This window comes from Thermobia domestica, chromosome 3, assembly GCF_964235325.1.
Source record: "Thermobia domestica chromosome 3, izTheDome1.hap1.1, whole genome shotgun sequence".
Taxonomy (NCBI): Eukaryota; Metazoa; Arthropoda; class Insecta; order Zygentoma; family Lepismatidae; genus Thermobia; species Thermobia domestica.
In genome coordinates, this window is record NC_137456.1 from 214,840,369 (window position 1) to 214,854,598 (window position 14,230).

Genomic DNA, 14,230 nt, shown 5'->3' on the forward strand with positions numbered 1-14,230 from the left:
TGACAACATTTAGCAAGCTCCAGAGATGGTTCTGGCGAATAGGCGAATCACTATTGATGAGGTAGCAGCTGCGTTGAACATCAGTCATGGCACTGCCCATATCATCCACGACGAGCTCGGTTTTCACCAATTCTGTGCACAGTGGGTACCAAGAAAGCTTACTGTAGAACACAAGTTCACTCGTGTTAGGGTCTGTCAACGCTTACTCGCTTCAACAACAACCTAGCTCCATCTGACTTTCACTTGTTTGGGCCACTCAAGAATGCTTTGCGTGGTCGCCGATTTGCCTCAGATTTAGACGTGCAAAATGCGGTGCAAAAGTGGCTTCACGACCAATCGAAAACCTTTTATTTGGAAGGAATACGTAAGCTCGTTGGCCATTGGGCTGAGTGCATTGATAAGGAGGGAGATTACGTAAAAAAAAAAATGATGTGCATAGTATAACCCTAGCTTCATGTAAATAAACTGTAGAATGAAAAGTGTAGCTAATTTTTGATTTGTCCTCGTATAATTAATTCTTAGAATGAAATAGGTTATATAACGTAATTCATGTATAACTGCAGAACAGATAATAATAATTTTAGTAGTACAAATATAGCTGTTACCGTTGGAATTAGCTACGTTCGTAACATTATTGCCAACTAGTTACTGCCACCGCCATACAGGTGGTGGCGAATTTCAGAACTAAAGCAGGTGAATGAAAAAGGCACAAGACCTAAAATTTAGGACCAGTGCCTACATTTTTAGGATTTATGCCGTTTAGGACTCATGAATGTTACCCACATACTCTCTTCATTATGCAGGTCCTTCTTCACTACTTTTCTAGATATTAAATAACGTTCGCGATAGACACCAATCCTGGGGAACTCCACTTCCAACTGCACTTATTTCTTCCTCTATTCCATCACTTATACTTGTTGGTTCATATACAAGGGATGGATAAAAAGTAATGGCACACTTGTTATAATTTACAAATGACTGTATTAGAAGGGAAAATACGTTCTACATTCCTTCAATGTAATCACCCCCCATGTCCACAACCTTCTGCCACACGTATGGAAGGCGCCGTACTCCGTCAGCACGTTGTTCTCTGGCTATGTCTCGCAGCGACCGCCCTACGGCATTGAGGATGGCCTGTCTGGTGTTGTATCGTTGTCCGCGAAGTGGTTGCTTCATCTTGCAAAACAGGTCATAATCGCCGGACTCATATCCGGCGAATATGGTGGATGTTCCAGAATCTCCCAGTTCCAGGCACGTAAAAGGCCCGTCACGGCGGTAGCTGTGTGACAGCGTGCATTGTCGTGCAAAATGATTGGGGTCCGTGCCAAAAGATCAGGTCGCTTTCTCCGAAGTGCGGGACGCAGATGGTGTTGCAAGAACGTGCAGTAATATGGCCCATTCATGGTGCAGGATAACCCCTTGAACATCATACGCCACTATCAACATCACCTTCACTCCTCCCTGACTAGGGCGCACAGTCTTTGGCCGAGGGGAAACGGGATGCTTCCATTCGTTGGATTGGCGCTTCAAACATGGTTCGTAGAATCGAACCCAGGTTTCAATGGTAACGATCCTGCCCAAGAAATTGTCACCCTCCCTCTGGTGGCGGTCCAGCAATTCTTGTGCCAGTGCATATCGGTACCGTTTCTGCACCTCGGTAATGACATGTGGAACCCAACGTGCTGCAATTTTGCGAAAGCCCAGGATGCCATTCAAAATGTGAAGCACAGTTTTATGGCACACCCCAACCTCTGCCGATAACTCACGCGCAGTCCACCGTCTATCCACGTCCAGCAAGGATGCAAGGAGCTGAATTGTCATGTTGTCCACTGGAGGTCATCCAGAACGTTGGCGGTCTTCCACGTTCTGTCTGCCTTCACGAAACACTTTAACCCATCGAGCTACGGTGCGGTATGGCAATGCTGCATCATCACAGGCTTCCCGCAGTCCCTGAAATCATTCTCGTGCACTACGACCACGTGCCACTTCAATTTTGATCCACGAACGCTGTTCATGTTTAGTGAACATTGTGTTTAAAGCGCTTCCACTCGCGAAACCAATTTGACGCCACTGCTCTCGTTGACTGACTGACTCAACAGCGTTCCCACTCACCTAAGTCCCTCAACTGAGATTGTCTTCTCCGATGCTGCCACCTCGCGGTTCTCCGTCACTAGACTGGCGCGTGCCGGCAGGGTTGCCAGTACTTTTTATCCAACCTATGTATATGTATAACTTTCTTAGTCTACGATCCTTCCATTTTAATTCAGTTTTCTTTTAGAACTCCAGCTGAAGACTAAATGAAGTTCTCTGAATGCAGTCCACAAACAGCAATGGCTGAACCAAATTTAGTTATTTGAAGTTTGTTGTTTGTTTATTGGAATTATTTGATTATGTGGTCAGTTGAGTTTCCATCATCTTAATTTCTTGAACTACATACATAGTTAAAATTATGATCAGTTTTTATCTGGAATAAAATCTTTTTATAAAGAAATACTAACCGACTTCTAAAAGCGCCAATAAGCAGAAAATAATTTTAAAAGGACCGGAAAAGAAAATGTATCATTAAAAAGTGCGAGAATGTTACCAATATCAATATATTATTTATATTTTCAATGGTTATTTTATTAGGCAATAATTTGTTTGTCATTCAAATTTTTCATTCAACATCTAAAATTTTTGTATTGCGTTTCAGTGCCTTTTAAAATTGTTTTCATTTCTAGCGCTTTTAAAATTATTTTCTGCTTTTTAGCGTTTTCTTGAGTCGGTTATTGTTTTTCATTTAAGAAGTTTTTATCTTCTACTTTTCTTAGTCTTACACTTCTTTTTAAATGTTTTATTTTCCCACTTTCACTACGCCAGTAGCATAGGTATTCATGTATAGGCTCTGAGAGGAAATTGCTAGCAGATGATTCGCGCAAATGCCTATTCGCATAATCTACAGACCACGCATTCATAAACCATGGAGTATTTCACTCAAAGGATTGATCAGCAATTTACTGCTCTTGTTTAACAAGGTATGAGTTCGACTCACGCTATCTAATAGTTCGGTGTTCTGTGCTACAGCATTAATTGGTGGCAACATTCTTTCGTTCTCACTAACGAGTATTTTTTCTAATTCGTTCATTTTATTGTAACTTTGAATGTGGTATATCAGCAAGGATGACACTCTAACAAGTAAGGACAGTAACTACCTGGCAATGTATAATTATATATATATATATATATATATATATATATATATATATATATATATATATATATTTTGTAAGCAGGGCCGTGCTGGGATACTAATGAGGGCGGTGGACAAGTCTACTACAAGGGCGCCCATACAAACAGGAATATATATATATATATATATATATATATATATATATATATATATATATATATATATATATAGAGAGAGAGAGAGAGAGAGAGAGAGAGAGAGACTTTGAAAGAAAGTATGGGTGCCATTTTATATCAAAATCACCACCAAATTTGTTTTAATATTAACGTAAATAGCTAACCTCGAATCGAAATCCTCTTTACTAGCGAAAGCATTTTAGTTCCTGCAATAACATTTTTCTGAAATAAAAAGAAGCTAAACGTATCAACAACTTAATATAGCACGCCAATGGGCGTAGGAGGTTCATTGCCACGTTTACAAAAGCTCTTCATTGATTTCTGTCCTTAGCCAACTGAACCCAGTTTCTACTTTATATTTCAATCTCTGCGAGAACCATTTTAAAATTGTCCTCCCATCTGCGCCTCGGTCTTCCTAACAGTCATTTTCTTATTTGGATTTTCAGTTACAACTTCGAAAGCGTTTCTAATTTCTTCCATTCTGGCTACATAACCTGACCATTTGAGTCTCCTAGACTTGATGACCCTAACAATGGTTGGTAAACGGTATAAAATTATGCAATTCCTCCTTATGAAGTTTCCGCCTTTCCCCATTCCCGTTCCTTTTGGAGTTCGAATATTGGTTTAAGAATCTTGTTTCCAAATACTTTCAGTCTGCGATTTTCCCTCAGAGTCAGTGACCATGTTTCGCAACCATACAGCACAACAGGTATGGTTATCGTTTTATATTTTGAGCTACAAATTCCTCAAAAGAATTAGCGACAACAAAAGATTTTTAACTGAATAATAGCACGAAATCTCTGCTTTCAGTTGACATCAAATTTTTTTGTGATTATGGTTTTGGTCTGTTAATAATGATTCTAGATATTTGAAAGTATCCATTTTGCCGAAAGAAAATATAAGTTGGTATTTTAACGCATCCATAAAATGCAGTATTACGATCCCGATAAACTTCCATTTATTTAGTTTTCTCTGCATTTACTTTTAAGCCTATATCCCTGCAAGCGTTAATTAAGATTTCTGCATTCCTACCTATTATTCTATCATTCCCTATTAAATTTACATCATCAGCAAACGCCATAACCTGGAAAACACAATTCAGCTCTAGGACCTGATTGCTGTCTTTGATTTTCCTTATAGTGTTCTCCAGAACAAAGTTAAATAATAATGACGACAACGCATCTCCTTGTTTCAGGTCATTCTCAACATGAAAGCTCGTGAACAAGAATTTTTCTACTCGAACCTTACTTTGGGATTCATATAAACATATCTTAATTAATCTCCTTTTTCGGTATTGAAAATTCTGTAAGCATGTTGTACAATGTTTCCCTCCTACCAGAGTCTAAAGGCAATAATTGATGTGCCAGGATGTTTTATTCTCTAATTTCTTTTCAAGTATTAGTCGAATGGTAAATATCTGGTCGATAGTTGATCGATTTTATCTCAATTCGGGCTGATAATCTCCAATAATTTCATCTGCGTATGGAGTCAATCTTGCTAATACAATGTTTAAGAGGATTTATTGGATGTTGACAGAAGAGAAATGCCTTGATAATTATTAAATCTGTTTTGTTGCTTTTCTTCTGAACTGGAACAATGATTGATTCTCTTCACTCTTGTGGTTATTCCCTCTTGTTCCAGATAAGGAGAATGAGTTTGTGTATCTTGCTCTACAATTTTTCCTCTCCAGCTAAAATTAAGTCAACCAGAATTTCGTCTACACCCGGAGATGTGTGTTTAATTTTTTAAAATAGCGATTTCTATTTCTGTCTGGTTAGGTTCTGGAATATACGGTTATACTGCATGAATTTCACTTTCTCCACGCTCATTAGTTTTTGGGTATGTGTTAAGCAAATCGTCAAAGAAATCTGCCCATCTATTTAAGATGCTATCTGTATCAGTGAGAACTGCTCCTTTAGGTTTCTTTAATATATAAGCACGAAGTTGAATGCCTTTCTTAAGTTCGTTGATGCATTTATACATGTCCCGAATGTTTTTGTTTTCACTATTATTTTCAAGTTAATTAATTTTAACTTTCAAAAGTCGCGTTTCTTCGTTCTAAAAGTTTTTTAAATTTTCCGCCAGATGACAATGAAATTTTATGTGGTTATTTCGTTTGGATTTTGTAGCCAACGCTGTTTCTTCTGTTTTCTCTTCTCTGCTACTTTAGTTGCTTTGATGGTTGATAATCCTGGTTGAACCATGGTTTGTTCCTACGTATTTCTGTGTGACCCAATATTTCTTTTGCTGAAATTTTAAAGTTATCTCTAATTTCAACCAAGTATCTTGAGCACTATTGCACTCCGAACCTTTTAAAACCGAGAATCTATTCGACACTTCAATCTGGCTCCCCTCTCGCCTGATTCTCCTCTATTAAAAAAAAAAAAATAAATAAACCGCTCCGTTTTCAGATATTGAATATTTCCTTTATTCAACGATAGTCTGTCTCTTACTGTCACAGTCAACTCCTCTGAACGACCGAACATCAGTTGTGCTAGACTGTTCTTTTCTGTCTACTAAAACATGATCAGTTTGAATATGTGTTTCTCCATCTGATGAAGTCCAAGTATATTTATGAATTTCGCGATGTTTTAATTTTGTGATATTCACGATAAGGTTTCTGGATATTGCACAGTTCACGAGTCTAACGCCGTTGTCACAACCTTCCTTATGCAAATATTTATTCTCTATAATCGGTTTGAAAATACCCTCTCGTCCTACCTTCGCATTGAAACCGCCTAACAGAATTTTCATATGGTATTGCAGAAGATGATCAAATACCCGTTCTATTTTTTCGTAAAAACTGTATTTTTTTTTTATCGCCATCCTTATTTTCTGTTGGGGCATGTGCATTTAAAATAATAATATTACACCACCGACCCTTAAGAGAAGTAAAAGAAAATCTATCATTAACAAATTCAACCTATGTATGTAATTGCTGATATTACGTATTCGTTTGTGAACGGAAAGCCCTGTTTCTAGTTGGTAATTTTTAATTTGTTCCCCGTAAAAGAACGTAAAATTTCCCGACTTGACTCCTCCATTTTCTTCTCATCTAACTTCCTGATATCTCAGTAGTTCCATCTTTTATTTCTAAACTCATTCGTTACACATTTTAACGCAACTGCCCTATAGAGACTTCTTATCTTTCATGTTCCAAATCTCATGTTGATTTTACTTTGCTGAGTTCGTGCCAAGTTATCAGTTCTGATCCGAGGATCCTGCGAACTTATCTGAACAATCCTTTTTTTACAGTATGAGGTTGTCAGCCTCACACCAAATTCTCAAGCTGGATTATCACCCCTTGTCTGTCCGCGACTGCTTACTCAGTATATTCGCAGCTAACCTCTGTATCTAGAAACCTTCTCCTGGATCCACAACCTGGGAACGCGCCATGCCATGGTGACAGGAAGACTACATTTTACGGAAATTAATACAGCTATATTTCAGAAATACAACAGGTACTGATTATCCGAACACTGCTTTAAAACACACAGGAACAATCAATATGCTTGGATATATGGATGCATATTAAGACTGTGAAAGCTTCGATGCCGTAAAAATCGTAAATTAGAGACTAGTGTCAGTGTAGTATTACATAAATGCATCGTACGTTTGACTATCCGAATTATTCTTGATGTATCACATTGTTTCGTTTTATATATATATAACTTTATAATACTTTTGTAAGTGGTTATACTCTTTACCTGTTTTCTGGCAATAGCAATTTATGAATTCATAATACAAAACTGAAATACAGAAGAATAAAATAAAAAAATAATGTGATATTTCGCAGGGCATCTTACGTAAAGGGCGCCTCATATTCTTCACAGGTTCTGTACTACCAGTCAGTATTTCAATTTATTATACAAAGCTGGTATACAGGATAACTAAAACCACTTATCTATAATGTGATGTTTCGTAGGGCGCCTTATGTAAAGGGCGCACTGTACCTTACACGGGTTCTTTACCAACAGTAACTGTGTGTATTTATTGTACAGAATTGTGCTATACAGAAGAGTAAATAAAATCGTTCATCTTTGGTGTGGTCTCGGAAGGGCGCCTAATGTAAAGGCGCACTGTACCTTTCATGGGATCTTTACCAATAAGACTGTAAGAATTTATTACTAAAAACTTGTACCTTCATTTATACTGTGATATTTCGGAGGGCGCACCGGGACACGTCCCGGTGTCCCGGTGGGCCAGCACGGGCCTGATTGTAAGTCATATGTGTATGTCCACTTGTTTGTAAAAATGAGTTTACAAACAGATTCACGTTCTTAGCATGAACTCGTAAAGTAATACATTTTTGGCATAAATCTTAAACCACTTCTTTCCCTTTGAACCCTCTCCTCTTCCTTTAGGGTACGCGTAAAAAAAAATTCTAAACACCTTATGATCTTTTCCAAACATTGGTCTCCTCGATACAGCTACTTAGAAGTATGTCAAGCAAACGGTGTGGGTTTTTATACCGAACAAGCATACATTCATTTATATATATATATATATATATATATATATATATATATATATATATATATATATATATATATATATATATATATATATATATATATAAAAGATAAAGCACCACTTTCTCTTTGAGCCCTCCTTTAGAATATGCATCAAGAAATGTTAAATAGCCTATGGTCTCTTCTAGACTAAATTGCAAAGACACTAGAATTCATCCTCCCTACAAACTAAAAACCTCACAGCTCAATTTAAGGGTATTTTTCCGAATATGGTGAGAACATCAAAATAAAAGTCTTCAAAAAATCCAATTCGTTCGATTTTTTTTTTTTCAAAAAAGTTATTTTACTGGGATACTAGACTGTGCTGTATTGTTTAGCATCCCTTTCAACACTGAGATTATATTAGACCTGGACCTACTATTTAACTACCTAAAATGATTTCCCGCGTCGGAGTATACGTTAAAGACAAGAGGAGAGTAAGCTGGACTTTGATTTAATATGTATGTTCTAATGTACTATATTACATAACTATGATATATTTAGACATTTATTACATTCAAACATTAAAGCTCTTTGTCAGTAAAATGCAATTAAAAAAATAACTGCTGTAGAGAGGATTTGAACTAATGTTAAACTGTACAGTGGTACATAATCAGTTACGTTATCTACTAGACCAAGAGCGCATGGCTATTTGCTGCCTCCTTTTGTTTCTTTTACTGTTCTGTTGACAATGTACTTTGCACAAGTTTCAATCTGGTATAATTTAGTACGCCAGTTTTTGACTTTTATATTCTTTCTTGTGTCATATTTTATGATTGTTCTCTACTTGCCACTTGAATAGTTATTTACAAGGGACATCACCCAAGTGTCCGGCTCCGATTTCAATGAAATTTTTTTTTCTGATAGAGGGCGTTATTTGTGATGACAGAAATTTTGGCATGGTGCATATTTTCTATATTTTTAAAAAATAATTTTTAAGAGTTTTGATTTACTGCAGAAGTCCCTTACTACACTTTGTAAACGAAGTGCTAATGAAAGAACAACTATATTGATACGGAAAGTCATGGTAGGTATTACCTTGACAGCAGCCATTTTGAAATCCGCCATTTTGAATTAAGGTCAAGTTTTTAAATGGGAATAGGGTAATATGATACATAATTTCGGGCTAGAATTTAATCAGGAAGACAATGGTGAAGTTAGTTTTAAGCTACGCACACTTGGGGAAAAGTTACAGGCATATTAATTGTTTGTACTTGCTATGTGCTTTAAGTCCCTTATCTTCGCTTCTAACCCGCGTATTAATGATAATAAGTGGATAAAATCTTCGGTAATACATATTATGCCTAGAGGCAAGTGGTACGGTAAGGGTAACCTTGACAACAGCCATCTTGAAATCCGCCATTCTGAATCAAAGTGACGTTTTGAAAAATGAAAACCATGTTACATTATACCTAAGTATAAGGTATCATGGTCCATGAAATTTTGAATCCCATGTATATTCATGTTCATGCTTAGCTTCAGAAAGACAATTGAAAGTTATTTTAAATAACTATTATATTTTCGGTTTAGCTTTAAATTGTAATATTCTGTGAAAATAATATAGAAGTAGTGTCCATAAAATTACATATAATATTTTATTAATATTGCATATTTTGTCATTATTATGTTATGTGGGTTCAAAGGTATATACTTCGTAATTTCTTATAGGTTTTGTACTATTTTCAAGGGAATTTAGATGTAGGGAATCTTTGCAAGAAAACTCTAAAATCTAATTCTGTAATTTCTTCAAAAAATTTTCATTTTGAAATTCGGCCATGATGTCTTTTGGCACTTCCCTTTGTTTAGGTAGAAATTAGTTTCTCATTGGAGCACAGAAATCTCAGTTTCGTTTGAGGCTCATTTCAGATTTTATCATTGGTTCGGCTTCCTTTTATGTGTCGAGATTTTAGGTGTTATCCTTTTGTTGCGTCACCAAAGAACCAATTGGCTCTCTTCCCCTTGTTATTCTTTGTCTTTTACCTAAAGCCGTGTTGGAGATAGGACATACAATTCAATTTCTCGTCGAAATTGTGCAGAATGTGGAAAGTTTTGTGTAAAAGTTTATGAAATTATTGTGGCTGGTGTTAAATGGTCTCTAATTTGACAAAATAAGAAATTTTTGCGGTGATGCAGTGCTCAATGGACGGCGAGGTGAAGAATTAAACAAATTAGCGTCGCTGTATAGTGGCTGTCGAGAATAGGTATGACGAAGATGGATATGTATCCTTAAATTTTTTGTATGCACATGATGTGGGATTCGGTATAGAAGACCAGTGCAGGTAAAAGATTTTCCTGTTTTCTTTGTCTAGTCAAATGTGAGGATATACGGAGAAGTCGGAGGTAAAGTTAATCATTGCATGGAATTTTGGACTGTTGTACTCTACCTCTTCACATGGAACATTAAATTGTGGTTTAGCGTTCTTTTTAACCTCAAAATTTTGTTTGGACTGAAGTGATGGCTTACATATACGTAGTGTTCGTGTATGATATTAACATGCAGTGCTAAAACAAAATTTCTGTTTCCCTACGTACTGCGATCACATCCATCTGTCATGTGAACACGGGTCCTACGCGGATGAGCCGGGGAGAAGGGGTCTCAAATAAAATGATTCGATTGTCGATAGACTCTTTGTGAGTGCAAGTCTCATCCCAATATTATTTAGCAACATTTCAATAATGTAATTCCATAAGGAAAATACTTCACTCGAAACTACAATTGATTTTAAGAAAACACAGATACTGCTCCTAACGTACAAAATTTTAAAACCTCTTTTGATTTGGTAGTAGTGAATCCAAATGAAATGCTTAAAATTCCCAATTACGTGTCATATTTACTTTGAAACTGTGGTGCCGATATACTTTGTGGGTGCATCATGATATCTTCTGGCAACAGAATTTCCTTTTAATAGCTCGTGGACGTTATCCAATCTTACTTAAAGAGAATATAAAATATTTAATATCGTATTTATTAAATTTTGTCTGAAACTAATATATATTTTAGTTTCTTCGGTTTGATCAGTAACGTTGACATTACTACGTCTTTGTGACTCAGGTGTGATGTGGGGGCTAGGAATGTTAAATGTGTGAAAAAAATTCTATTGTAGTAGGTTAAGTTAGTTTAGATTAGATTAGGTGTAGGTTAAGTTTTACTATGTGTTGATATATATTATTTTTACTGTGTCAAACTATGTCTATGATGAAAATATGAAATAAAAAACATAACGAACTGAAGATGCTCCGTGCATAGAGCGCAGGTAGTGAAAAATGTACGTAAATCCTGCCGCCGGAGTCACTGTGCAGACACAAAGGTAAAATAAATTACAGTAAACTTGAGAAGTTCTAGCTCACCAATCACCTGCTAAGTAGTTGCGTAAAAGAAAATGATTACATATATGAATGTCGGTATAATGTCAGTTTTGTCATTAGTAATATTGATTTTCGAATGTCATGTTTTTATTATTATTATTATATCATTATTCCTCGAAATGTATATGTTGCCAGATTTTTCCTGTCAAACCTGACATCAAATATCAACTTGTAAAACCATTAATATGAATGTTTTTTTTTTTTAAATTTTCTCTCCAATATTGCTCAAGATATAGCTGTAGCATTTGTATAACCCACAAAATGTTTCTTCAATAAAATGTGAAAGTTGTAATCTGACAATCTTCTTTTCAAGTAGAATTGGGAATTTAAAATGTGTGTTAAGCTCGAACAACATATACAGTAAAATTTAGATATGCAGTCAAGGTTCAAAATGCATGAGCAGTATCAGAGGTATTTTACTTTCAGTGGAAAGTGAGATTTTACGTTTCGAGTAAAAGTTTTCTTGGTGCGACCGACGTAAGAGACGACCGAATACTGTGAATTTTATTTTGAGTTCTCTGGAAAATTTTCAGTTTGGATTTTTTTTTTTTTAATTTTCCGTTGCGCTAAAAATTCTGTTTTGGAAATTGTGGATTTTTTTTCCTTGGTAGGGCCATTACACACACACAAAACATCAGATTTTCCGTAGTCCTCATTGCCAGCATAACTATGAGGTCGACATCCTGTGTCGGTAGTTTGTGGTTCGCAACCTTTCTCACGAGGGGTTGCGGATGATGGACTGCAGGCCTAGATGCCGAGCTGTGAATTGGAATGGAAGAGGCTCTGGAATTATCTTCTTTCAGCAAATTTGAGTTCCATTTTCCGTAGACAACTTGTTTGGTAAATGATCGGTGATTGTTGGTAATATGCCTACACGGAGCCCAGTAGGTTCGTGACCACCAGTCAGTGATACATTTACACAGTCCATAGTCCTAAGGAAAGTGAACATCATTCCCCGTTATTTTACATTATTTTATTTTATTTACTTCAAATACTTTTTTTTAAAAAAAAGTAAAAACCATAGCATGTGACATCTCATTTTAATAGCAAATTTTCCTAAAAGACAATGGTATGCTTGTTTTTGTTCTATAGTTAACCAGTATGAATTTAGGACTGCTTCTAATGTGCAACAAATGTCCATTATTCGATCTTTCAAATTAGCAACACTCCTAATTTTCACCGCATGTTTTAAGATTCGAACTGGTACTTTGCAGTTGTTGCCATGGCTCATGTTTTCTTAATTTATTACATTTTTTAAGAGTTGCAATTTGTCAATTCATGAATATTGTTGGGATAAGCATCCAGCAATCTTTCTGAATTTTGAAGACTTACAATGTAATTATTTATTTCCTATACCTGCCCTTCAAAAACTCGTTTACTGACATGAATCATCGCACAACGAAACAGCTCGAACTTTGCATTCAGGTAATACCGAAGACGTAGCTTGTAATGAATAGTAGATGAGACGAGAAATCAAATAAAAATTCATTTCAAAAAGGAAAACGAAATATGATTGTTGTATAAATCAATGGTCTTTTTGTTTTGTTTTATATTTATTTATTTATTGTTTATTTATTTTCTATGTTAATTTTTTAGCCAGTGAGACAAAAATGTCATTTGTTTTCTAGCAATTGTTGTCGAAGGTTCATATTTGTAAGATTCATGATGAGTTCGGGAACTCGATCAAGTTACACTTCTTTATAACCAAGTTACCTGTTTTCATATTATGGTCATGGTGTGGCTAAGCGGTTAGCGTACGCGCCTTTGGCGTGGGAGACCCGGCTTCGATTCCCGGCGGGAGCTCATGTGGTTCGGATTCCACGTTAATCAGTAGGTCCACCTCTCATATAGCATCGCTGCTGAACGGGACGTTAAACTCAAAATGAACTCAACTCGTTATGGTCATGGTACAAACAGCGTGTTGGGAACATACATATTATGCCTCTTTGATATTTCCTATCATTGCTGCTGTTCCTTTAAAGTTGTATTTATTAAAAATATTTTATTGTTTGTCGTTTGCGCAACAAGTAGGCTCCATTTCCTGATAATTTCGTGTTCATGTAACAATAATTTGTTATAATTTCATTTGTATTTCCTTATGTCACATAGGTCCATAATCTTCTCATGTATTTTGGCTTGAAACAAATAATTACATTGCAAGTTTTCAAAATTTAGAAAGATTGCTGGATGCTTATCCCAACAATGTTCATGAACTGACAAATCACAACTCTTTAAAAATGTAATAAATTTAGAAAACATGAACCATGGCAACAATTGCAAAGTGCCACTTGGAATCTTAAAACATGCGGTGAAAATTAGGAGTGTTGTCAATTTGAAAGATCGAATAACGGACGTTTGGTACACATTAGAAGCAGTCCTAAATTCATACTGGTTAACTACAGAACAAAAATAAGCATACCATTGGCTTTTTGGGAAAATTTGCTATTAAAATTAGATGTCACATGTTATGGTTTTCATTTTTCAAAATAGCGGATTTCAAGATGGCTACCGTCAAGGTTACCCTTACCGTACCACTTGTCTCTGGGCATAATATGTATAATCGAAGCTTTTATCCACTTATCATCATTAATACGCGGGTTAAAAGCGAAGGTAAGGGACTTACGCACATAGTTAATATGCCTGTAACTTTTCCCCAAATATGTGTATCTTAAAACTAACTTCACCGTTGTTTTCCTGATTAAATTCTAGCCCGAAATTATGTATCATATTACCCTGTTCTTATTTTAAAAACTTGACCTTAATTCAAAATGGCGATTTCAAGATGGCTGCCTACCATATGACTTCCCCCTGGGCTTTATATGTATCTAAATGGTTGTTCTTTCATTAACACTCCGTTTACAAACGGTAGTAAAGGACTTCTGCAATAATCTCTAATAACCACATCATAACTCTTAAAAATTAAAAACAACCATGCACTACGGCAAAAATTTTTGTCATCACAAATAATGCATAGGGTAACTGTCCCAATAATTGACAGTGTACCAGTA

The 14,230-nt window shown here is 35.9% G+C and overlaps 1 protein-coding gene across 1 annotated transcript; it reads right to left on the bottom strand.

Moving 5' to 3' along the window:
• Positions 1-1,332: 1,332 nt before the first annotated feature.
• Positions 1,333-1,821, bottom strand: LOC145682116 (histone-lysine N-methyltransferase SETMAR-like). Its single transcript, XM_081753711.1, has one exon. The coding sequence runs from the start codon at positions 1,819-1,821 to the stop codon at positions 1,333-1,335; it is 489 nt and encodes a 162-aa protein (XP_081609837.1).
• Positions 1,822-14,230: the final 12,409 nt, after the last annotated feature.

Bases quoted from the DNA above. Each gene is read 5' to 3' on its own strand.
- LOC145682116 (XM_081753711.1), bottom strand. From the start codon at position 1,821: ATGACAATTCAGCTCCTTGCATCCTTGCTGGACGTGGATAGACGGTGG.